We start from the raw sequence: 17,040 nt of genomic DNA, 5'->3' as shown, positions 1-17,040 counted from the left end.
TTATTAAATGTGTTGTTGCCAGGGTGCAAATAGGGACAAGAACCGAAAAAGGAAGCAAAAAGTGGTGTGAGATATTATCTGAAGCAACAGGCACACTTTGCAGTTTACAGTAAACAGGTGACCCAATGGCACAGAGCCCTCATCAACACTATGGCACACAGCACACAGTGTCAAACACAGTGTCTCCTGCTTGTGTCTAATGCTTCTGTTTTGAGCTGTTAGCCAACTCGGTGGACACCGGCCGCTTCAGACATGGATAAACGTCTGCTACAAATATTAGGCTTTTTGACTTCATCACTGGGATGGGTGTTTGTGCTGTGCACTATGGCCATGGATTACTGGAGGATCACCCAGCTGGGAGGACAAGGAGGCTCCTTCATCATTAGGGTGGCCTGGTACTGGTCCAACCTGTGGAAGGACTGTTTCACTGATTCTACAGCTGTCACCAATTGCAGAGACTTCCCAGTGCTGTGGACAGTCACCCGTAAGTGTCTTTGTATATAACTCAGCAAACATGTTTCTATTGTCTATCTTTTCATTGTGTGAGTAGGTGTTCCCAATGACAAGAGGGTTATTTTAGCACTTAAAGTGACACTGAGACCACTGAAAGAAGTAATAACATGAACTTGTCCTTCAAATGAAAAGCTGAAACTCATAAAATTTACCCTTACATGGATAATGATATTTTTTTATCACCTCAGGCCTGGTGTGGCCTGTAGCTTCTGATCTCAAACATTAGTTAATAGGTACATACTTTACATTAATTCAGCTGACCTCTCTACATGTGTAACTGTCACCATCTATTTCAGCATAATGACATTATCCTCATTTCCTAGTGGCCACTGTTCACAAAAGTTACGCATCTTTTAATTTGCAATGTTTGCTACAAAGACAATGATTCAACTTGACTGTCTTTTTTAATCTGCAGTTCTAATAAAATCTTTATTAATTGTTTGTGCACAAACTACTAAAAGTGGTGGTTTTCTCAACCAAAGTTTGAGAAAACCATCACAAGCTTTGTAAAGTTGGTATTTGTTGACTGTATACCTTTTTTAAAATGTGGATCCACATGACTTGACATAAACATCATCTTTTCTCTGTGAGAGAAACTCAAACATTTCTTTTAAACCTTTCAAACCTGAACTCTTCCCGTTTCTCTCAGCTTTTGTCCAGGGTGTGCGAGGACTGCTAATGTGTGGGCTAACTCTTGGATTCTTTGCCGTTGTGCTTTGCTTTCTTGGGATGGAGTGCACTTACATCGGTGGAGCTGATAAAACCAAGGACAAAATGCTTTTCGCTGGAGCAGTCTTTCACGTTGTTGGTTGTAAGTACAGAACATACATAGTACATGTGTTTGTCTTTGGAAATGACAATGTTTTGCCCTCATTATTTCTTGGTATCAACGGAACCTCTGCACACAGGTGTGTCAGATCTCGCTGGCTACTGCTTATACATCAACAGGGTCGCCAGGACAACCTTTGCTGAAAGTATAGGGCCAGGAGTCTTGCGGTACACTTTTACTTATAGTTTAAATCCATTTCCATCTTTATCCTCACAATAAATATATAAAACAGATTGTTATTTGCATACAATATTCACACTGTATCATGATCTCTTTTCTCACACCTACAATATTCCAGGTATGACCTTGGACCTCCCATATTTCTTGGATTGGTTGCATGTTTCTTAATCCTGTTGGGGGCTTTGTTTTATGCTGTGACAGTCTACAGAGTAATCTGCCCTGAAAGGTATCTAGATCATCCATCCTCGTCCCTCTTCTCTGTGGTAACCAATGTCATACTGGTTTATTCATTCCAATGTTTTGGTCTTACAGTAAAGTGGTATATGCGTATGGAGGACACACATACATGAGCCCTCGCACCAGGGGACGAACATTCACCGGATACTACCAACCCTCGTGGCAGTATTATCAAGGCTCAGGGAGAACCAGCAGCTCCAAGATCTCAAAACTCTCTCAAACGACACCCACAAAAATATCAGAAAGAGATGCATTTGTGTAGTATCTCAAATTCCTCTTCTTTTTTTTTTATTCCAACAGCAGGAAATACACAAAAACATAGGAACTAGCACATATGTAGATGAAAATAACCTCAGCTTTCTCCTAAGAGCATTGTATGTTCAATTGTATTTCTGTTGTTCTCATTCCCTCTGTGTCATTTTTTGTTTTTGTAAAACAGGCCACAATTGATAATGTATTTTGTTGTGATTTAATTAAAACATGTCTTACAAGTTAAATTAATCACTGGAATATTTGTGAATTGATATAATGAAGAATAAAAACTTTGTATGAGTTCTGTGTCTTTCCAGTCTTTTTCATCAATGCATTGTGTTATTTAAGATACAAAGTGATTGTTTCCAGAGATGCACAACATCCTAAACTATATGTACATATTTTAGTTTGGGGCATTACTATAATCCTCTTGCTTTAAAGGCAATTTAAGTAAAAATTGGCATTACTTACCCCGCTACTTATATTACAATACTTGAATTTATGTTAGCAGCCTCACTTTTATAAAAGTAGATGTCATCAAATGACAATATTTTTCTGTCAGTTTCATAGTTGTGCTTTAGAATGGTGCCAGCATTTTTACATATTTTACCATTCAGGCACCTGATTCACTTGATTTTTTTTTTTTTTTTTTTGCATGGCACACGCCATCTGAGTTAAGATTAAATGGCAGACGAAAACTGAAGCCATGCTGGCAGGCTTCTGAGGTACCAACAACAAACATCATCACCAAAGTGACCTTCACAAAAGGCATCAAACACAAGGCAAAACATGTGATGATGTACACAAACCACTCATGTGTGTGCATGTGTGTGTCACTGTTTCCATCTGCATGCAGCAGCTGAGGAGGGACTTTGAGGCAGACAGTGCCAGACACACAGGTGTCCCACAGTTTGTGATCCAGAGCGTTGTGTCTTCTCTTTGTCTAGCGGGTGAACGTCAGGGGGAAAAAGATGGGATACAGGACTGTGGTGATGTACATGGAGATTGGCTGCTTCGTTGTCTGTGTGTCTGGATGGATCCTGGTCTGTTCCACGATGCCAACAGAGATCTGGACTTGGTCTGAAGTCGACAGCATCGTCCTGACCACTTCAAACTACTTCTCCAACCTGTGGAAGGATTGTATATCTGATTCGACTGGAGTATCCGACTGCAAGGGAATTCCATCAATGCTTGCACTGAACTGTAAGTGAAAATGTGTTTCAGCACAAGGCAAGATGATGATGACTAATAGAATTTAGGGCTTTGCTGAACATTGTTTTTGCTCCTCTTGGACAGGGGACATTCACATGTGTCGAGCCCTCATCATCATCTCCATCATCTTGTCTTTCTTTGGATCAATTCTGGTCTTGGTGGGAATGAAGTGCACTAAGATTGGGGGATCGGAGATTGCTAATGCAAGAGTAACCTTTGCAGGGGGGATGAACTACCTAATTGGAGGTACTGTAAGACTTGCACTGAGAGTTATTTGAAAGACATCACACTGAAACGAACTGTATGATTAATCGTGAACTAAATGTGTGTGTATTGTTTCAGGGATGTGTTCTATGGTTGCTTTCTCTTACTATGGAAACAAAATTAGAGCAGAATTTCAAGACCCTAACTTCAGAGCTCAAAAGTATGTACAACTAGCCATGCTATTGCTTAAGAATTCATCACACTATTCTATCAGGGAAGAGCTGTACCCTGATGACCTTTTCTTGCATCTACTGCCAGATTTGAAATAGGTGTTGGTGTCTTTATCGGCTGGGGAGGATCCACCTTACTGGTTTTCGGAGGCCTTATTTACAGTATATTTGCAGGCTGTGAAGGGTTCAATTCAAGGTGAAGTACAGTTGGATTGTGGTAATTTCTTTAATCATTTTCCTCCCTTTACAGAAAAATTAACCATACGTTTCTTGAATTTCAACCCTCACAGCTCCGAACACAACCCTACTTACCAGTTCCCTGATCCCTACGCAGTCATCCCGGCGAAAAAGAGCCTTGTTTCTCTGGCTCATTCTGAGAGGAGTGAGAGCAGGAAATCCAAGAACAGCAGTGACACCAGTGACACCAGTTTTGTCAGTGACAGCAGCATCTCTGGGGTCACCAGTATCACCAGGACGACAGCTACTAATGCTTATGTGTGATTTATCATCACATGGGGAAAATAATTATTTGCAGTCATTCAATGTTGTAAGTAAAAACTTTTGCTTTAAAAGTAGCCTGGCCAATACAGGTCATTTTAGAGCAGACTTGTGATGGTAGAAAAAGATTGTGTTAACAGGAGAATGAGTTATAAGACCTTGCACCATGGCAACTGAATGAGAATTTCATTCACATATGCCTCAACTATTATGTCAAAATAATGCCTGCAGAGTTTTCTGTTTAATGTATGTGCATGTTTTCTTACTATGTACTACTCTATATAATTTCCCTTGAACATGGTTTCATATGCCAAGACCTTAACTCTTTCTCCGATCTGATGCACAAATCACTGTGTTATTTAAAGTAATATATATCCATGCATGAATGGAGAATGTAAACATTTTTGAAAATTGTAAAATGTTGAAATTTGCAATAAAACTAATTTTTGATATTGATTGTGGTTTGAGATGACCATGACAATCATTCATGCTTATTAACCATATAGCTTGACGACTGTGTACAGTGACATGATCAGATACACCACTGGCACCTTGGAGATTCAAACACACCCACCACACCACCATATAAGTCGTGATATTTGGTTATGAGCATCCTATAATAAGCAAAAATAATAAATCTTCTTAGGAGTCCTCTAAGCTATGTGGAGGTGTGAACTGTCCTTGGATGATGGATTCAACTGACAATTAAATGCAGATCATTTCCAATACCACAATACATGAAATAAGTGTCAGTACTTCTCTCTGAGATATTTAAACTTTTGAGCTCTATTTCATTGAGATCTTGATTCCTTTGCTTGGGTATTGAACTTGAAAATGTTCAGAGAACAGAGTTAGAGAACAATCCTCAAGTAACACAAAAGATTTAAGAATCATGCTCAAATGTTCAAATGATTCAAGCAGTCAGCAGACTGTTGAGAGGTTTGGACGACAAGGACATGATTAAAAAAATAATAATAATTTCAGTGGCCCAAAGAAAAGGCCCAATGATCCAATAAATAAGGCTTATGTATTTCTGGTTAAAGGTTCGAGGCTACTCATTTGTCTCACACAACAGAGTAAAACATGGAGTGAAATGAAATAACTCGAGTTCCCTTTCCAGGAGTGGAAACTATGGGCCATTGTGTGAAAACCAGGAATCCTAACTGCTGGACCAAATGAAAGCATATGTCAGAATGACAGGGGACAACAACTTCTTGGGTTTGATCCTCACTGAATGCTGAAATGCAAAACCTAAAGTACACCCACAGACAAACAAATACTGATCTGTAAAAATTCAAAAAACTTCCAGCGCCCACTAGAACATGGATAGACACAATTTATTATCAAAAGTAAAAACAGAAGGGGCGAACAATGCGTTTCACATGTTGCTTCATCAGATTCGCTCTTGATTGTCATTGTGTGCTTATAGACAAGGTGAATTACATCATGATCATGACAGCCCGACAATCAATCAATGAGATGCAAATTTACAAGCTCAATAGGAGACAATTTGAAAAAATGAAAAAAAAAATAATGTAGATAATAAAAAAAGTATAATAATTAGGACCCATCACAATAATGAGATGACAAGAATGAGCTGGCACCTAGAAGAAGCACTTAGTTGCTGTGCACAGGACTTATAAACTTTTTCTATAGGCTACTTATCATCTGTCTTTTGATAGATAGCTGGTTTTGAGGAAACTGGCGGGGTTGTTTGTGATTTTTCAGTGCCAATTGTGTTGCAGTTGGTCCCATAATTGGCACCTGCAATGTCAAAACTAGTCCCACTGTTTCAGGGGGTGGAGATCATGTCCGATCCTCCAGAGAGGCAGAGCAGATTATTGACTGGAAAACCACAAACACTACACTACACTGCACTGAAATATGAAGTTGCAACAAAGTTTTTAGAAAGGTTAGAGGAATTTCTGCACCTTCAACAAAACAAAAACATATAGGCACATGTGAACTGCATATCAGCTACATAGTAAAATCTTCCCCTTTTCTAGATATTTGTGCCAATAAAATGTAATTCTGTCTCTGTGAGGACATTAACACTATAGGCTGCAGTAGCTACATCCCCTACTCAAACATTAACCATGATAAATGTCTAACCTTTACCTTAACATTTTGAGCACAGTGGTCCTAACTTAAAATTTTAGGAGTGCAAGCAGAAGATTTAGGCACACACCGGAAATCAACTTGCACAGCAAATAGGCTATTCACATTTCTTTTTCATTCATGATAGGGCTGCCACCTGACAGATTCCAGATTCTTTGAGTCGCCCCTTCCACATGTCACCAGTGTTTAGCAAATTTACTGGTTGCACATGTAGAAGTAATGAAAGATTTGCTTGCAATCTCTCAAATTTTAGGGGCAAATTGCCTCAGTTTGAGAAACCATGTAAAAGTTGGTCAAAAGCTTTGTGGTAGTGGGTTAGGTTAAGCCAAAGATTAGTCTTTATTGTTTCTGGTTCCAAGTGGACAAGCCATTACCCAACTAACCCTTCCAGTATGAGCTCGGAGTCTGATATTTGCCTACACGCACACACACTCAAACACACATTGCTCACTTTGCTGCCGTGGCTCCTCTCTGTTGAACCAACGGGGGTGGGCGTGGTTTCCCGCAGCGTCCAGCCAATCAGCGTCACCCACGACCTGTCGGTTGCGTGTTTCTGCTCCGCTGTGACTGGGACAAGAGGAGCAATATGCTAAACAAGGCTCAACTCATGGGACCGAGCTGAATTAAAAGCGAAACATTAGTTTAATACGACCTCTGGTGAAGTTTGCAGGACCTGTAACGAGGCAGAGAGAGGACACAGATGTAATCATGGTTTCCATTGACCATGTAGCTCATAAAATACTGACTTACATCCCTTATGTTCTTGTTTTGATTGACATGAGATATGAAGGTAAGGAGCTGACTAACTTGTGTTTTTACTTTCGTGGACAAGGTTGCTTAGTTACTTATTTAACGTTACCGGAACTTCGGTCACGGTTCAGACAAGGCTGCTTTGAGCTAAAGTAACGTTAACGTCGCTGCTGTCAGTGTCAACATGAACACAACAGTGGTAGCTAAGGTGAAGCTAGCTAACTAGCCGCTATCCGTCCGAGTGTCCACTTTGTTTTAGCTCTTAGGTGAATAAAAAATAGCATAACCGCTTTTTTTTGATAATGTAGTAAACACGTTAATTTGCAGCAGCACGAGTGGAAACATGGCTCATTGTGTTGTGTGTGTGTTTCAGGAGTGAAATGCGGTAGGGATGGGAGTGTGGACAATCACATGGAGATGGGGAAGAAGCTGCTCGCTGCTGGACAGCTAGCCGATGCCCTTTCTCATTTCCATGCCGCCGTAGGTAAGTGTCAGAAACATGAACAGAGTTAACCTTGTTGTTTGTTATATCCGGAAACTTAACCCGTAACTTTTGCCATTTTTTTCCATCTTCTTTTGTCAGACGGGGATCCTAAAAACTACATGGCCTACTACAGGAGAGCTACAGTGTTTCTAGCAATGGGGAAGTCAAAGTCTGCACTGCCAGATTTGAGCAGGGTCATTGAGCTCAAACCAGACTTCACATCTGTAAGTTTCAGTTAGTTGGGCATTTGCATACTGCATCCACACCACATACATAATATATACAGTACAATGCAGGTCAATGATGGCATAGGAGTCGGCTGAAGGCACTAACGTTACTACACTGGGAAACTGGTCAGTGTTGACAGCTGTGTTGATAAGAGTTTTGCATGTCGTCTTTGTCTTCTCTTCTTGCTCTTCAACAGGCACGGCTGCAGAGGGGAAATCTCCTACTGAAGCAGGGGAAGCTGGACGAGGCAGAGAGTGACTTCAAGAAGGTGGTAAGTGCAGCAGAGGAAGGCCCAGTTTAAAGTCTACAGTACAGCAGCAAGATTGAGTGGCAGTCAATATTATTGTCAGACAAGCAGAGTTCACCAGAAGGTGTCAGTGTTGATCATCACACCTGGTGTGGAGGTAAACTTAGGGTATGGCTTAATATTGTTTCATTATGATGTTTCAAAAGATTTTATGAAGAATAGTTGTTTTACTGTTATGATGTACCCTTGATTTATTCCACTACGCTGTGCAGAATTTCTATTTCCAATAATAATAATACATTTTTTGGTTTGGATCAAACTTTTTGAAATTGTTATAGAGTTAGGTACAGTAATAGATAGAGGCTACTACTTAGTATCATGTGAAACGGATGCATCCTGCATTCATAAGGCATCTTACAAGATGTTGATAATAATTAAGTTGGTGGTGAGCTCACATTTGGGCCTTCGGGGATCATTTATAGGTGCTTGTTAAGGATTAAGACCAAAACTTGCTAATGCATTTTCCATTAGAATTACCAAATTAGACTGAAGTTTCACAACACCCCCAGAGGACACGCATGCCCTTGTAATATCTGCTATTAATTTGTATAGTCCATTTAAAGCTGCAGTATTCTCAGGTGAGGTTATCATGCAGAGGTAAATTAAGTTCTTCTTCTGTCAGATAATGTCACAGTGTGCCAAGGGCATGTGGCTGTCCTGCTGCCCTCCTCCTCCACAGGCATGTTCTGATCATTAGCGTTTTTCTCTCTTTTTCCAACAGTAAACCAGACAATGTTTGATAAACTTTCTTATACTGTAGGTTGAATCTCAGTGGTTTATTCTGTGTGATCCTGTTTGGCAGGCCGTGATATGAAACCTAGTTTGAAGGGAGTGCAGTTTGTTACAGAGCGCCCAAAATCTGTGATGAATACAGGTGCAAAGTCACACTTCAAAGCACAGAAAGTTTTACAGCTTGCAATCAGCTGCGATGGCTTCTTCCGCAGGAGAACAATGAGTTACAATCCCAGCAAAGGCCTATAGGCATCTGGGCTCACACAGTTTTTCACGGACAATATCCTGCTGGTTTAATGTCAAGGTGTCTGGCCAGAGGTGCATGCTGTCCTGCTGCTTCAGCAGTCCACAACATTGGCCCAGCATAATGCATCACATTTATGCATTTAGGCTCATCCCCGAGCTGAGCTAGCAGGACACATTTAAAGGGTAGCCAGGTCTGTTTGCAAAGGTTGGGTCATTAGCTGAGGTGGCTCTCATGAATATGATGACCTCTATGATGAGGATTATTATAACATAATGAGTGCAGGGAGTGGTAAGGACTGCTGTGGTGTGTGATGCTTTCACAAAGCAATGTTGGCAGAAGAATCTCTTCAGAAATGTTAACGGCTCAGTAGTGACTGAATAGTATTTTCTTAAACACACATTTCAGGGCTATACCATCTACTTATATTCCACACTTCAGTTTCTGTTTTGTCAGTTTAGCTTTTCTCATGTTAGACTTTTTAAATCATGACTGTAAGTACTTGATATAATGTCTCGCTTTGCAATCCTCCAGCTGAAGTCCAACCCCAGCGACAAAGAAGAGAAAGAAGCCCAGAGTCAGCTGACGAAGTCGGATGAAATTCAGCGGCTGGTGGCTCAGGCCCGCAGGAGCTTCAGCAGCCAGGATTATATGACAGCTGCTGCCCAGCTTGACACTGTCATTGAAGTAAGAGACCTACCTTGTCAGCATAGCCTAATTTCCCTGCAAGCAAGACATTGTTGTTGTTGTTGTTTTTTTTTTAAATCATAGCTGCGCAGTGTGTACAGATTATTTGTGCAGTTATCGGTGCTGCAGTTTGTAAGAGTTCCTCTCCACCTGTGACAGACCTGCGTTTGGGATGTGACCTCACGTGAGATGCGAGCTGAGTGTTTTATCCAAATGGGAGAGATGGGGAAGGCCATCAGCGACCTTAAAGCTGCATCCAAGTTAAAGAACGACAATACCCAGGCTTTCTACAAACTCAGCACCATCTACTATAACCTTGGAGACCATGAGATGTCCCTCAAGTAAGACCCACTTTGCAAATTGAGAGAAGATACATTATATCGCAGGTGCTTCTGTAAATTGTTATCACCTATTATAATATTATATTAATATTATATTAATTGAAGGCTTTTTTCCCTGTAAAACTAATGGATTAAGTCACAAGTGTTGCATTGCAGGTTACTGTAAATACATATGGATATTTTATCCACCTGCCACGAGACAAATATTTACATAATAATGTGTAATATTAATCTATAAATCATGTCCTCTTAATGCAATGTGGCAGGCAAAACTCACCTGCAAACACAGAAAATCCACTGGCAAAAGGGAGGCAAGGATGATAAATATACCCCCAGCAGCACTGAGTTCAATGACGCACAACAGTCTATTTGTTTAACAATGACACAAAATATAGGTTTGAAAATATCCTCAAAGCTGAACTCAGCTTGAGCCTTGCCAAAGCGGACTTTCTGCTAGTCTGTTGTGGGTACTTGTTATTTCAGTTCACTTCCTGTGAGTTGGCAATAAAGCGTATAGAGTGTATCATTTAACATGGAGAATAAATTTGCCTGCTGTAAACGCTCTCTCACTCCGACTTTTCTTCCCCCTCGTTTCCGATCGGCAGTGAAGTACGCGAGTGCCTGAAGCTGGATCCTGATCACAAGCAGTGTTACAGCCATTACAAGCAGGTCAAGAAGCTCAACAAACAGATCCAGTCTGCAGAGGAACTCATCCAACAGCAGAGGTAGGTGTGTGTGTGTGTGTGTGTATATGTTCAGGTTATTGTGTAAATATACAATAATATCCCCCTCTGAATCCCAGGAATTGCATCATCTGTGACCGCTTCCTTATCCTTAAGCACTCCTGACTTTCTGCCCGTACAAACAGCCATGCAAATCCCCCTCTGAATATGAATGGATGTCACATCAAATTTGACATACACAGGATACCGTATTCACAAGACTATACCGAGGGAATAACAGAGTGGCATGATGTTTGTGGGTGCAATCATCCCCTGTTATATTATCCCTCCCCAGTGCTGCAGTGTTGTTGAAACACCTACCCTGCCTCCCTGCTCTTTTAGGTACGAAGAGGCCGTGAGCAAATATGAGGCGGTGATGAAGACTGAACCCAACGTGAATCACTTCTCTCTCCTTGCCAAGGAGCGCATCTGCCACGCACTCACACAGGTAAGACCTCCTCAACTGCGGCCAGCATGAGAAGTGTATTATCTCACTCTGTGCTGTGTGTGTATCTGATCACTGTCATTTCCTCTACATTGAATCCAGAGCCAGCAGGCCAGCAGGGCTGTCTCGGTGTGTAGCGAAGTGCTCCAGTCGGACCCGGAGAACGTGAACGTGTTGAAGGACAGAGCTGAGGCCTACGTCCAAGATGAGCAGTATGAGGAAGGTAAGCCTGGCATTCACTATTCAGTTTAGTTGAGTCAATGTCCTCTAGGAATTCATTATATTACAATAGAGAAAGCTAACAGCCGTTGAAGATGGCTTCAGCTGTGACATGTGCTGTGGAGATGATTTTTTTTTTTTTTCAGGAGTGTTCTTAGTGATGTTTTGTGTGTGTGTGTGATGAGAACACAGCTTCAGATTCATTTATTATCCCATGAGGGAAACTTAGCAGTCAGGGCCTACGAATAAAAAAGACAAATAAGAAATGACACAATGCAACAATGTGCAAAAAAAACAACAACACGCAATTACAATTAAATTAAATAAAGTCTGCAGACCCTTGACTTTTCATTAGATGCAACAAGATAATTCAACCCACAACTCATAATATAATGACCAGTTCTTATTAAAACAATGGTGTTCATTCAGTTATTTTTTTACTATTGAAGTGGTAGTGGTTGGTGGTATTGTGCCGGGCAAAGTGTTTCCTAATATTCTACCCCAACATATTTTCAGCCAGTGTGTGTTTGTGTGGGTGTGTGCTGAAATAACCTTAGCTACTGTAAGAGGCCAACTAACTGATGTCATGGCTGTAGCTTAACACAAGGGGTCCTTGTAACACTACATGGGGAAACACATTGAGATAAAGCAGAAACATCAAAGCTGCATCTCTCAACACCTGATCATTCAATTCTGTCTCATTTAACACAACATCTCTCGGTTCAACTCTCATTTTGAACATGAATTTGAATAAGTGCAATAAATAAAGGGGGGGGGAAATCAAAGGTTCCCTTATCTAATTTGGTCGAAGCATAGAACTCCGGTGTCTAAAAGCCTGAAAAAGACAAACATCAGCTGTCAGTTAGAGTTAGGTGTGGCCTACAGGATGTAGAGCTTGTCCTGTACTGCCGGCTGAGATCACGCAGCACGTACTGTATCCGTGAAGCCTGTGGAGGCAGAGGCAGGATTAGTCTCGGAAACGGCGCTCTCCCGTTTCTTCCTCTAAGTCCAACGATGGCAGATGGTGGCGTCCCCAGGAACAGTCGGCCTCCCAGCCATCGTCCTCCCTGTCACCTGATATTCTGCCACCACCGTGCAAACAACCAGTGGATGATTCAGTTAGAATCCCCGCCTTTATTTTTTAGGTTTTGTTTGATGACTTTTAAGTTTAATTCTCGATTTAAGTCGGTGTGTTTGTGTTAATAATCTAAACCCACGAGCAGCTGCTCAGCTCATCACAGTAATGTAAGGGCATAGCCATAGAGAGGTGGAGTGAGTCACTTGAATGTTGAATGAGTGACATTGTAGAATACTTTAAATACATGATCTATACACAGTGGTTTTTGAAAGGAGGAAAAAAAAAGGCCAATACTTTCATAACAGTGAATGTCAGTGAGACGCCGCACTCAAAGCCCATGCACAGTTCCTTCATTATCTAGTACATCAGACACTCCAACACTGCTATTGATTTGCACACAGCATAAACAAAATAAACACAAAGTAATGATTCATAACTCACCAGTGCGATGCACTCAAGAGGAGAGATTTTCTGCGTTTGTTTTCAACAGACCGCTGCTGGTTAAAGCTCGAGTCGAAACCCGGGGCTACGGAGGCTCTGTTGACAGCGTGCGTCATTCAAATTAGAGGCTGCAGATGGAAAAGTTTACCGGCTCGCACCCAACACTGTAAGACAGTGTGTCAGGCAGTTGTTCTGGTGAAAGGAAAGGTGGCCACAGTGTAGACAGGCCGCTGTGGATAGGACATCATGGTGAAAGAATCAGCACAAAAGCTTTTGAATTCCACTTGTTGGAGAGGTTTTTGGTGGTAGCTTAAAGAAAGAGATGAAAAGGAATAAATAGACAGAAAGAGAGATGGAGGCAGGGGGTCCCTTGCTGAATGTGAACAAGAGGCATTATAATTACATAGCCCTCATTTTAGATATGTATGCCATTGCCACCATAGTATCCCTGGGGGAAAAGAATATTCTGTGCAACTAAATATGTCTAATAGTTCAGCAATGCACAATAAAAGTGAAACAGGTTAGCAAAAGACGAATAAAGGTAGCTTGGGTGACTGTTAAAGATTATATGCATGTGCCTCAACTAATTACAGTGACAGGATGATCATAAAATGGGAACATGAGTGAGTCTCCCTGCTAGGCCTTTCTTCCCATTGTCACCAAAATAGAAAAAAAAAAAAAAAAAAACGGGAACTGGCGAGGAAAGTACCTCAGCACTTTGGGCCAGTGCTACAAAAGCCCCCCTCTTGTCTGATGAGGGAAATGTTCCACCACCGTTTTTAAAGAGGAAAATAAGTGATTCATCTAGTTATAAAATTCTCAAAAGCCAAAGCCACGAGCTGTACGGCTGAGAACTAAAGATACACTTGGGGTTAGTGTGACACAGTGATGTTATTTAGCTTTATCTCGGCGAACAGCCCGCAGAAGTGTTAAATGCAAAATGTCAGCACACACACAAAGAAAATGGCAGCTATAAAAAGAGATAAAGGAGTCACACTGAGGCTCCGTGTCAGTTTTCATTTGGTCTGTGTAATTGATTCATAAGGGTCCCATATGTAGTGAAAACGTCCAGAAATATGGTGCTAACTTCTATTTTAAATGAGAGTTAGACAAGTATCTAACATGTTGTACTTAAGAAATGGAGAGAAAAAAAAAACCCCCACACACGCTCAATTAAACGGACAATTAACAGCACCAGCCCTCTAGGCAGGTAATAACATCCTTCACCGAGACTCCATCAGCTCCGCAACCGCAGGAGATGCCGGCTGAGCATGAGCACATCAGCAGGTGGGAATAGCAGACCTCATGTGGGCTTTTAAAGTGTCAGAACCCATGGGTGTTAAAATTCACCTCGGTACACCACCTCACAGGGTAAACAAGGCTTAAAGCGCCCAAACAGCCCGGAGCCGCCGCAACATGATCAGAGAGTGGTGGGGGCCTAGTGAACGGATGAAGAGCGTTAACAAGGCTACAGTACAGGATCGAGCACTTCTAGAGGTTCGCAGAAGTGATGCAGAGATGAAGAGGTCAACAATACCGAATGTTTTTTTTTTTTTACGACAATGGCGCTGTGATGAAACCCATCCCAGTCGACACACGAGTTGCAAGACGAGGGTGGGAGACACTCTTGACAAAGTCGCCGCTCTGAGACTTGCAGACTAACCCCAACAGAGAATTATTATCAACTTATCCTTGTGAGTCTGTGTTATTTGTTTGGTTCATCGTCTGAGTGGAGGCTCAGACATGATGTGACAAAACCAGATGACATGGAAGGATTCAGTTCATTACTGAGAGACACTTCATCAGGGTGGATGGATGCTTGTCACAAGGTCTTTAAAAAAAGAAAAAAAAGCCTGTGCTTCACTTCCATTTACTGATTCTATTGTGCATGTTTTTCCTTTAACCTCCAGCCATTAAGGACTACGAGACAGCCGGCAAACACAGCGAGAACGACCGTCAGATAAAAGAAGGCTTGGAGAAAGCTCAGCGACTTCTCAAACAGTCTCAGAAGAGGGACTATTATAAGATCCTCGGGGTGAAGAGGTGGGCAACTGATCTTTGGATTTGAGAAACTTGTTAGGATATTTGTGTCTTCCGGACAAATTGTCATAGATTCCTCAGGGAAAATGAGGGTGTTTACGTCAGAGAAAAGTTTATTTTGTAGTCATATTGTGGTTTTTACACACTGAATAACTAATGTGCCTCAAAGCCCTGTTGAACTTATCCCCATTGAGCATTTAATTTAAAAAAAAAAGCACTGATAGCAAATTTAAGGCACTTGTAGTTATAAAAAAGTGATGGTTTATCACATAGGAGATACTTAAGAGTATTATTAGGACCAGCTTATGTCGAAAATAAGGAGACAAGCCGCTCTTATCTTAAGTAAATGTGCTGATAACACTCTCCGTGATCACAGGACTGCCCAGAAAAAGGAGATTATCAAAGCCTACAGGAAACTGGCACAACAGTGGCATCCAGACAATTTCCAAGATCCAGAGGAGAAGAAGAAGGCTGAGAAGAAGTTCATAGACATAGCTCAGGCTAAAGAGGTTCTCACTGACCCAGGTAAGTGTGTCTGTGTGTTTCACCAAGTCTGGGGAAAGTTGTAACTACCAGTCTCCTCGTAAATGTCAGGCCTCTGAGGAGGAGCTGCAATGAACAGCTCACTACTTACTGCTTTCTTCTTTCTCCACACCGTCTCTACTGGGAGTCATTACTGTTCCAGTAAAATCAGCTCACAGAAACACATTGTAGCATACGTATAGGTGTTTTTTTTTCCAGTATCTCCCACAACTGATTTCTTATTGGACCTTATCACGTTAGTGTTTGATTAGTCAATGATTAGTCTTGAGTTCCTTCATCAAATCAAGCAAAAATATCTAGAGCAAAATCATTACTACTTTGGGGAGATTGACATTTTGTTTTTGTTTTTCTCTTGCTATACATACGTAATCAAACAGAACACTTGTAGATTTCATAATGCCCACATTTTTTAAATTGATCAAATTCAAAATGTCTGTTAGATTGACAGGTGAAGTATACTGAGCCTGACACCTTTTGCATAAGCATTGCATAGAGGGACAGATAACCTCCTCTAAATTGCACCTAATTTCTGTCTACACTGAACTCAACTCAATCAACTATGTAACAACTCTTGATTTCATGCATATTAGTTCCTAAAGGGATTAATGTCTTATCTTAAAGATTATTTTAATTTTTTATGAAGTCATTCTCTACTGACCTGTCAATGTGCATGTTTTCTAGAGATGAGAACCAAGTTTGACCACGGTGAAGACCCCATGGACCCGGAGAGCCAGCAGGGTCACCATCACAATCAGCACTTCCACGGAGGCTTCCACGGCTTCCAGGGATTCAATCCATTTGGTGGTTCTGGACCCTTTAACTTCAAGTTCGGCTTCAACTGAGGCGCATCTCTCATCCAGCACTGCTGGAGTGGATTTTAGTGTTTTTTTCCTCTCTATTTTTAAAAGGGAGACTGTGACATAACGAATGTCAGCACATAACACTAAGTCTCACACAAAAATGTGGGCTTAGATTCTGTGACCTTAATTAAAGACGCATCTTTGCTGAATAAAACAAGTTCAGATTCCTTTTGGGGGAAAGGACTGTTGCTATGCAAACAAAAAAATTGCCACACGTGAAGCAGCTTTCATCAGGAAAGTGGTTCATTGTTCAGCTTTTCCATGTATTGAACACTCAACAATTCACATCCATTCAAAAGATTCAGTTTGTACAAAGGTACAGTACTATTTTTATATGAATGGAGTTTTTCTGAAGTGTAAATAAAGAGATATTTATGTACAATAAAATAAACTCAGGGTCGTGTGTATTGTGGATAGTAGGAGAGTAATTTGCTGCATTTGTGGACTGAAGCTACTGTTGGAGAAATGGCACACAGTAGTGGTACTTCATTACATCTAACCTTTCCCTAATTACGACTATCTGCACAGCTTTTCTTCCCCATAAATGGGTTTTCACATGGAACAAATTGCACAATCACAAAATCCCTTCACTGTGTAGACATTTCCACACATTCACTTACAAGGTAATTCACAAAAAAGATTTCAT

General features: G+C 41.1%; 3 protein-coding genes across 3 annotated transcripts; all 3 read left to right on the top strand.

Moving 5' to 3' along the window:
* The first annotated feature begins 18 nt into the window (after positions 1 to 18).
* LOC146965063 (claudin-10-like) lies at positions 19 to 2,110 on the top strand. The gene is made up of 5 exons (XM_085764889.1): positions 19 to 484; positions 1,163 to 1,324; positions 1,422 to 1,509; positions 1,641 to 1,748; positions 1,835 to 2,110. Exons 1-5 carry the CDS (start codon positions 253 to 255, stop codon positions 2,019 to 2,021), a joined length of 777 nt encoding a protein of 258 aa, XP_085621015.1. The 5' UTR covers positions 19 to 252; the 3' UTR covers positions 2,022 to 2,110.
* A 761-nt stretch (positions 2,111 to 2,871) lies between these two features.
* LOC146965062 (claudin-10-like) lies at positions 2,872 to 4,211 on the top strand. Its single transcript, XM_085764887.1, has 5 exons — positions 2,872 to 3,214; positions 3,308 to 3,469; positions 3,566 to 3,647; positions 3,746 to 3,853; positions 3,948 to 4,211. Exons 1-5 carry the CDS (start codon positions 2,983 to 2,985, stop codon positions 4,156 to 4,158), a joined length of 795 nt encoding a protein of 264 aa, XP_085621013.1. The 5' UTR covers positions 2,872 to 2,982; the 3' UTR covers positions 4,159 to 4,211.
* Positions 4,212 to 6,842: 2,631 nt separating this feature from the next.
* dnajc3a (DnaJ (Hsp40) homolog, subfamily C, member 3a) lies at positions 6,843 to 16,785 on the top strand. The gene is made up of 12 exons (XM_085765376.1): positions 6,843 to 7,063; positions 7,397 to 7,507; positions 7,607 to 7,731; positions 7,932 to 8,006; positions 9,553 to 9,705; positions 9,865 to 10,046; positions 10,652 to 10,771; positions 11,111 to 11,216; positions 11,316 to 11,436; positions 14,862 to 14,994; positions 15,368 to 15,516; positions 16,216 to 16,785. The coding sequence occupies exons 1-12, from the start codon at positions 6,982 to 6,984 to the stop codon at positions 16,374 to 16,376; spliced, it is 1,518 nt and encodes a 505-aa protein (XP_085621502.1). The 5' UTR covers positions 6,843 to 6,981; the 3' UTR covers positions 16,377 to 16,785.
* Positions 16,786 to 17,040: the final 255 nt, after the last annotated feature.

This window comes from Trachurus japonicus, chromosome 21 (assembly GCF_045865225.1).
Source record: "Trachurus japonicus isolate A0001 chromosome 21, Traja_1.0".
Lineage (NCBI taxonomy): Eukaryota > Metazoa > Chordata > Actinopteri > Carangiformes > Carangidae > Trachurus > Trachurus japonicus.
This window is presented reverse-complemented; position numbering and strand designations above follow the sequence as displayed.

Bases quoted from the DNA above. Each gene is read 5' to 3' on its own strand.
- LOC146965063 (XM_085764889.1), top strand. From the start codon at position 253: ATGGATAAACGTCTGCTACAAATATTAGGCTTTTTGACTTCATCACTG. The intron at 1,325-1,421 runs GTAAGTACAGAA...CTCTGCACACAG, and splicing joins AGTCTTTCACGTTGTTGGTT to GTGTGTCAGATCTCGCTGGC. The intron at 1,749-1,834 runs GTATCTAGATCA...TTGGTCTTACAG, and splicing joins AGAGTAATCTGCCCTGAAAG to TAAAGTGGTATATGCGTATG.
- LOC146965062 (XM_085764887.1), top strand. From the start codon at position 2,983: ATGGGATACAGGACTGTGGTGATGTACATGGAGATTGGCTGCTTCGTT. The intron at 3,215-3,307 runs GTAAGTGAAAAT...CCTCTTGGACAG, and splicing joins ATCAATGCTTGCACTGAACT to GGGACATTCACATGTGTCGA. The intron at 3,648-3,745 runs GTATGTACAACT...ATCTACTGCCAG, and splicing joins CCTAACTTCAGAGCTCAAAA to ATTTGAAATAGGTGTTGGTG.
- dnajc3a (XM_085765376.1), top strand. From the start codon at position 6,982: ATGGTTTCCATTGACCATGTAGCTCATAAAATACTGACTTACATCCCT. The intron at 9,706-9,864 runs GTAAGAGACCTA...CACCTGTGACAG, and splicing joins AGCTTGACACTGTCATTGAA to ACCTGCGTTTGGGATGTGAC. The intron at 11,217-11,315 runs GTAAGACCTCCT...CATTGAATCCAG, and splicing joins TCTGCCACGCACTCACACAG to AGCCAGCAGGCCAGCAGGGC.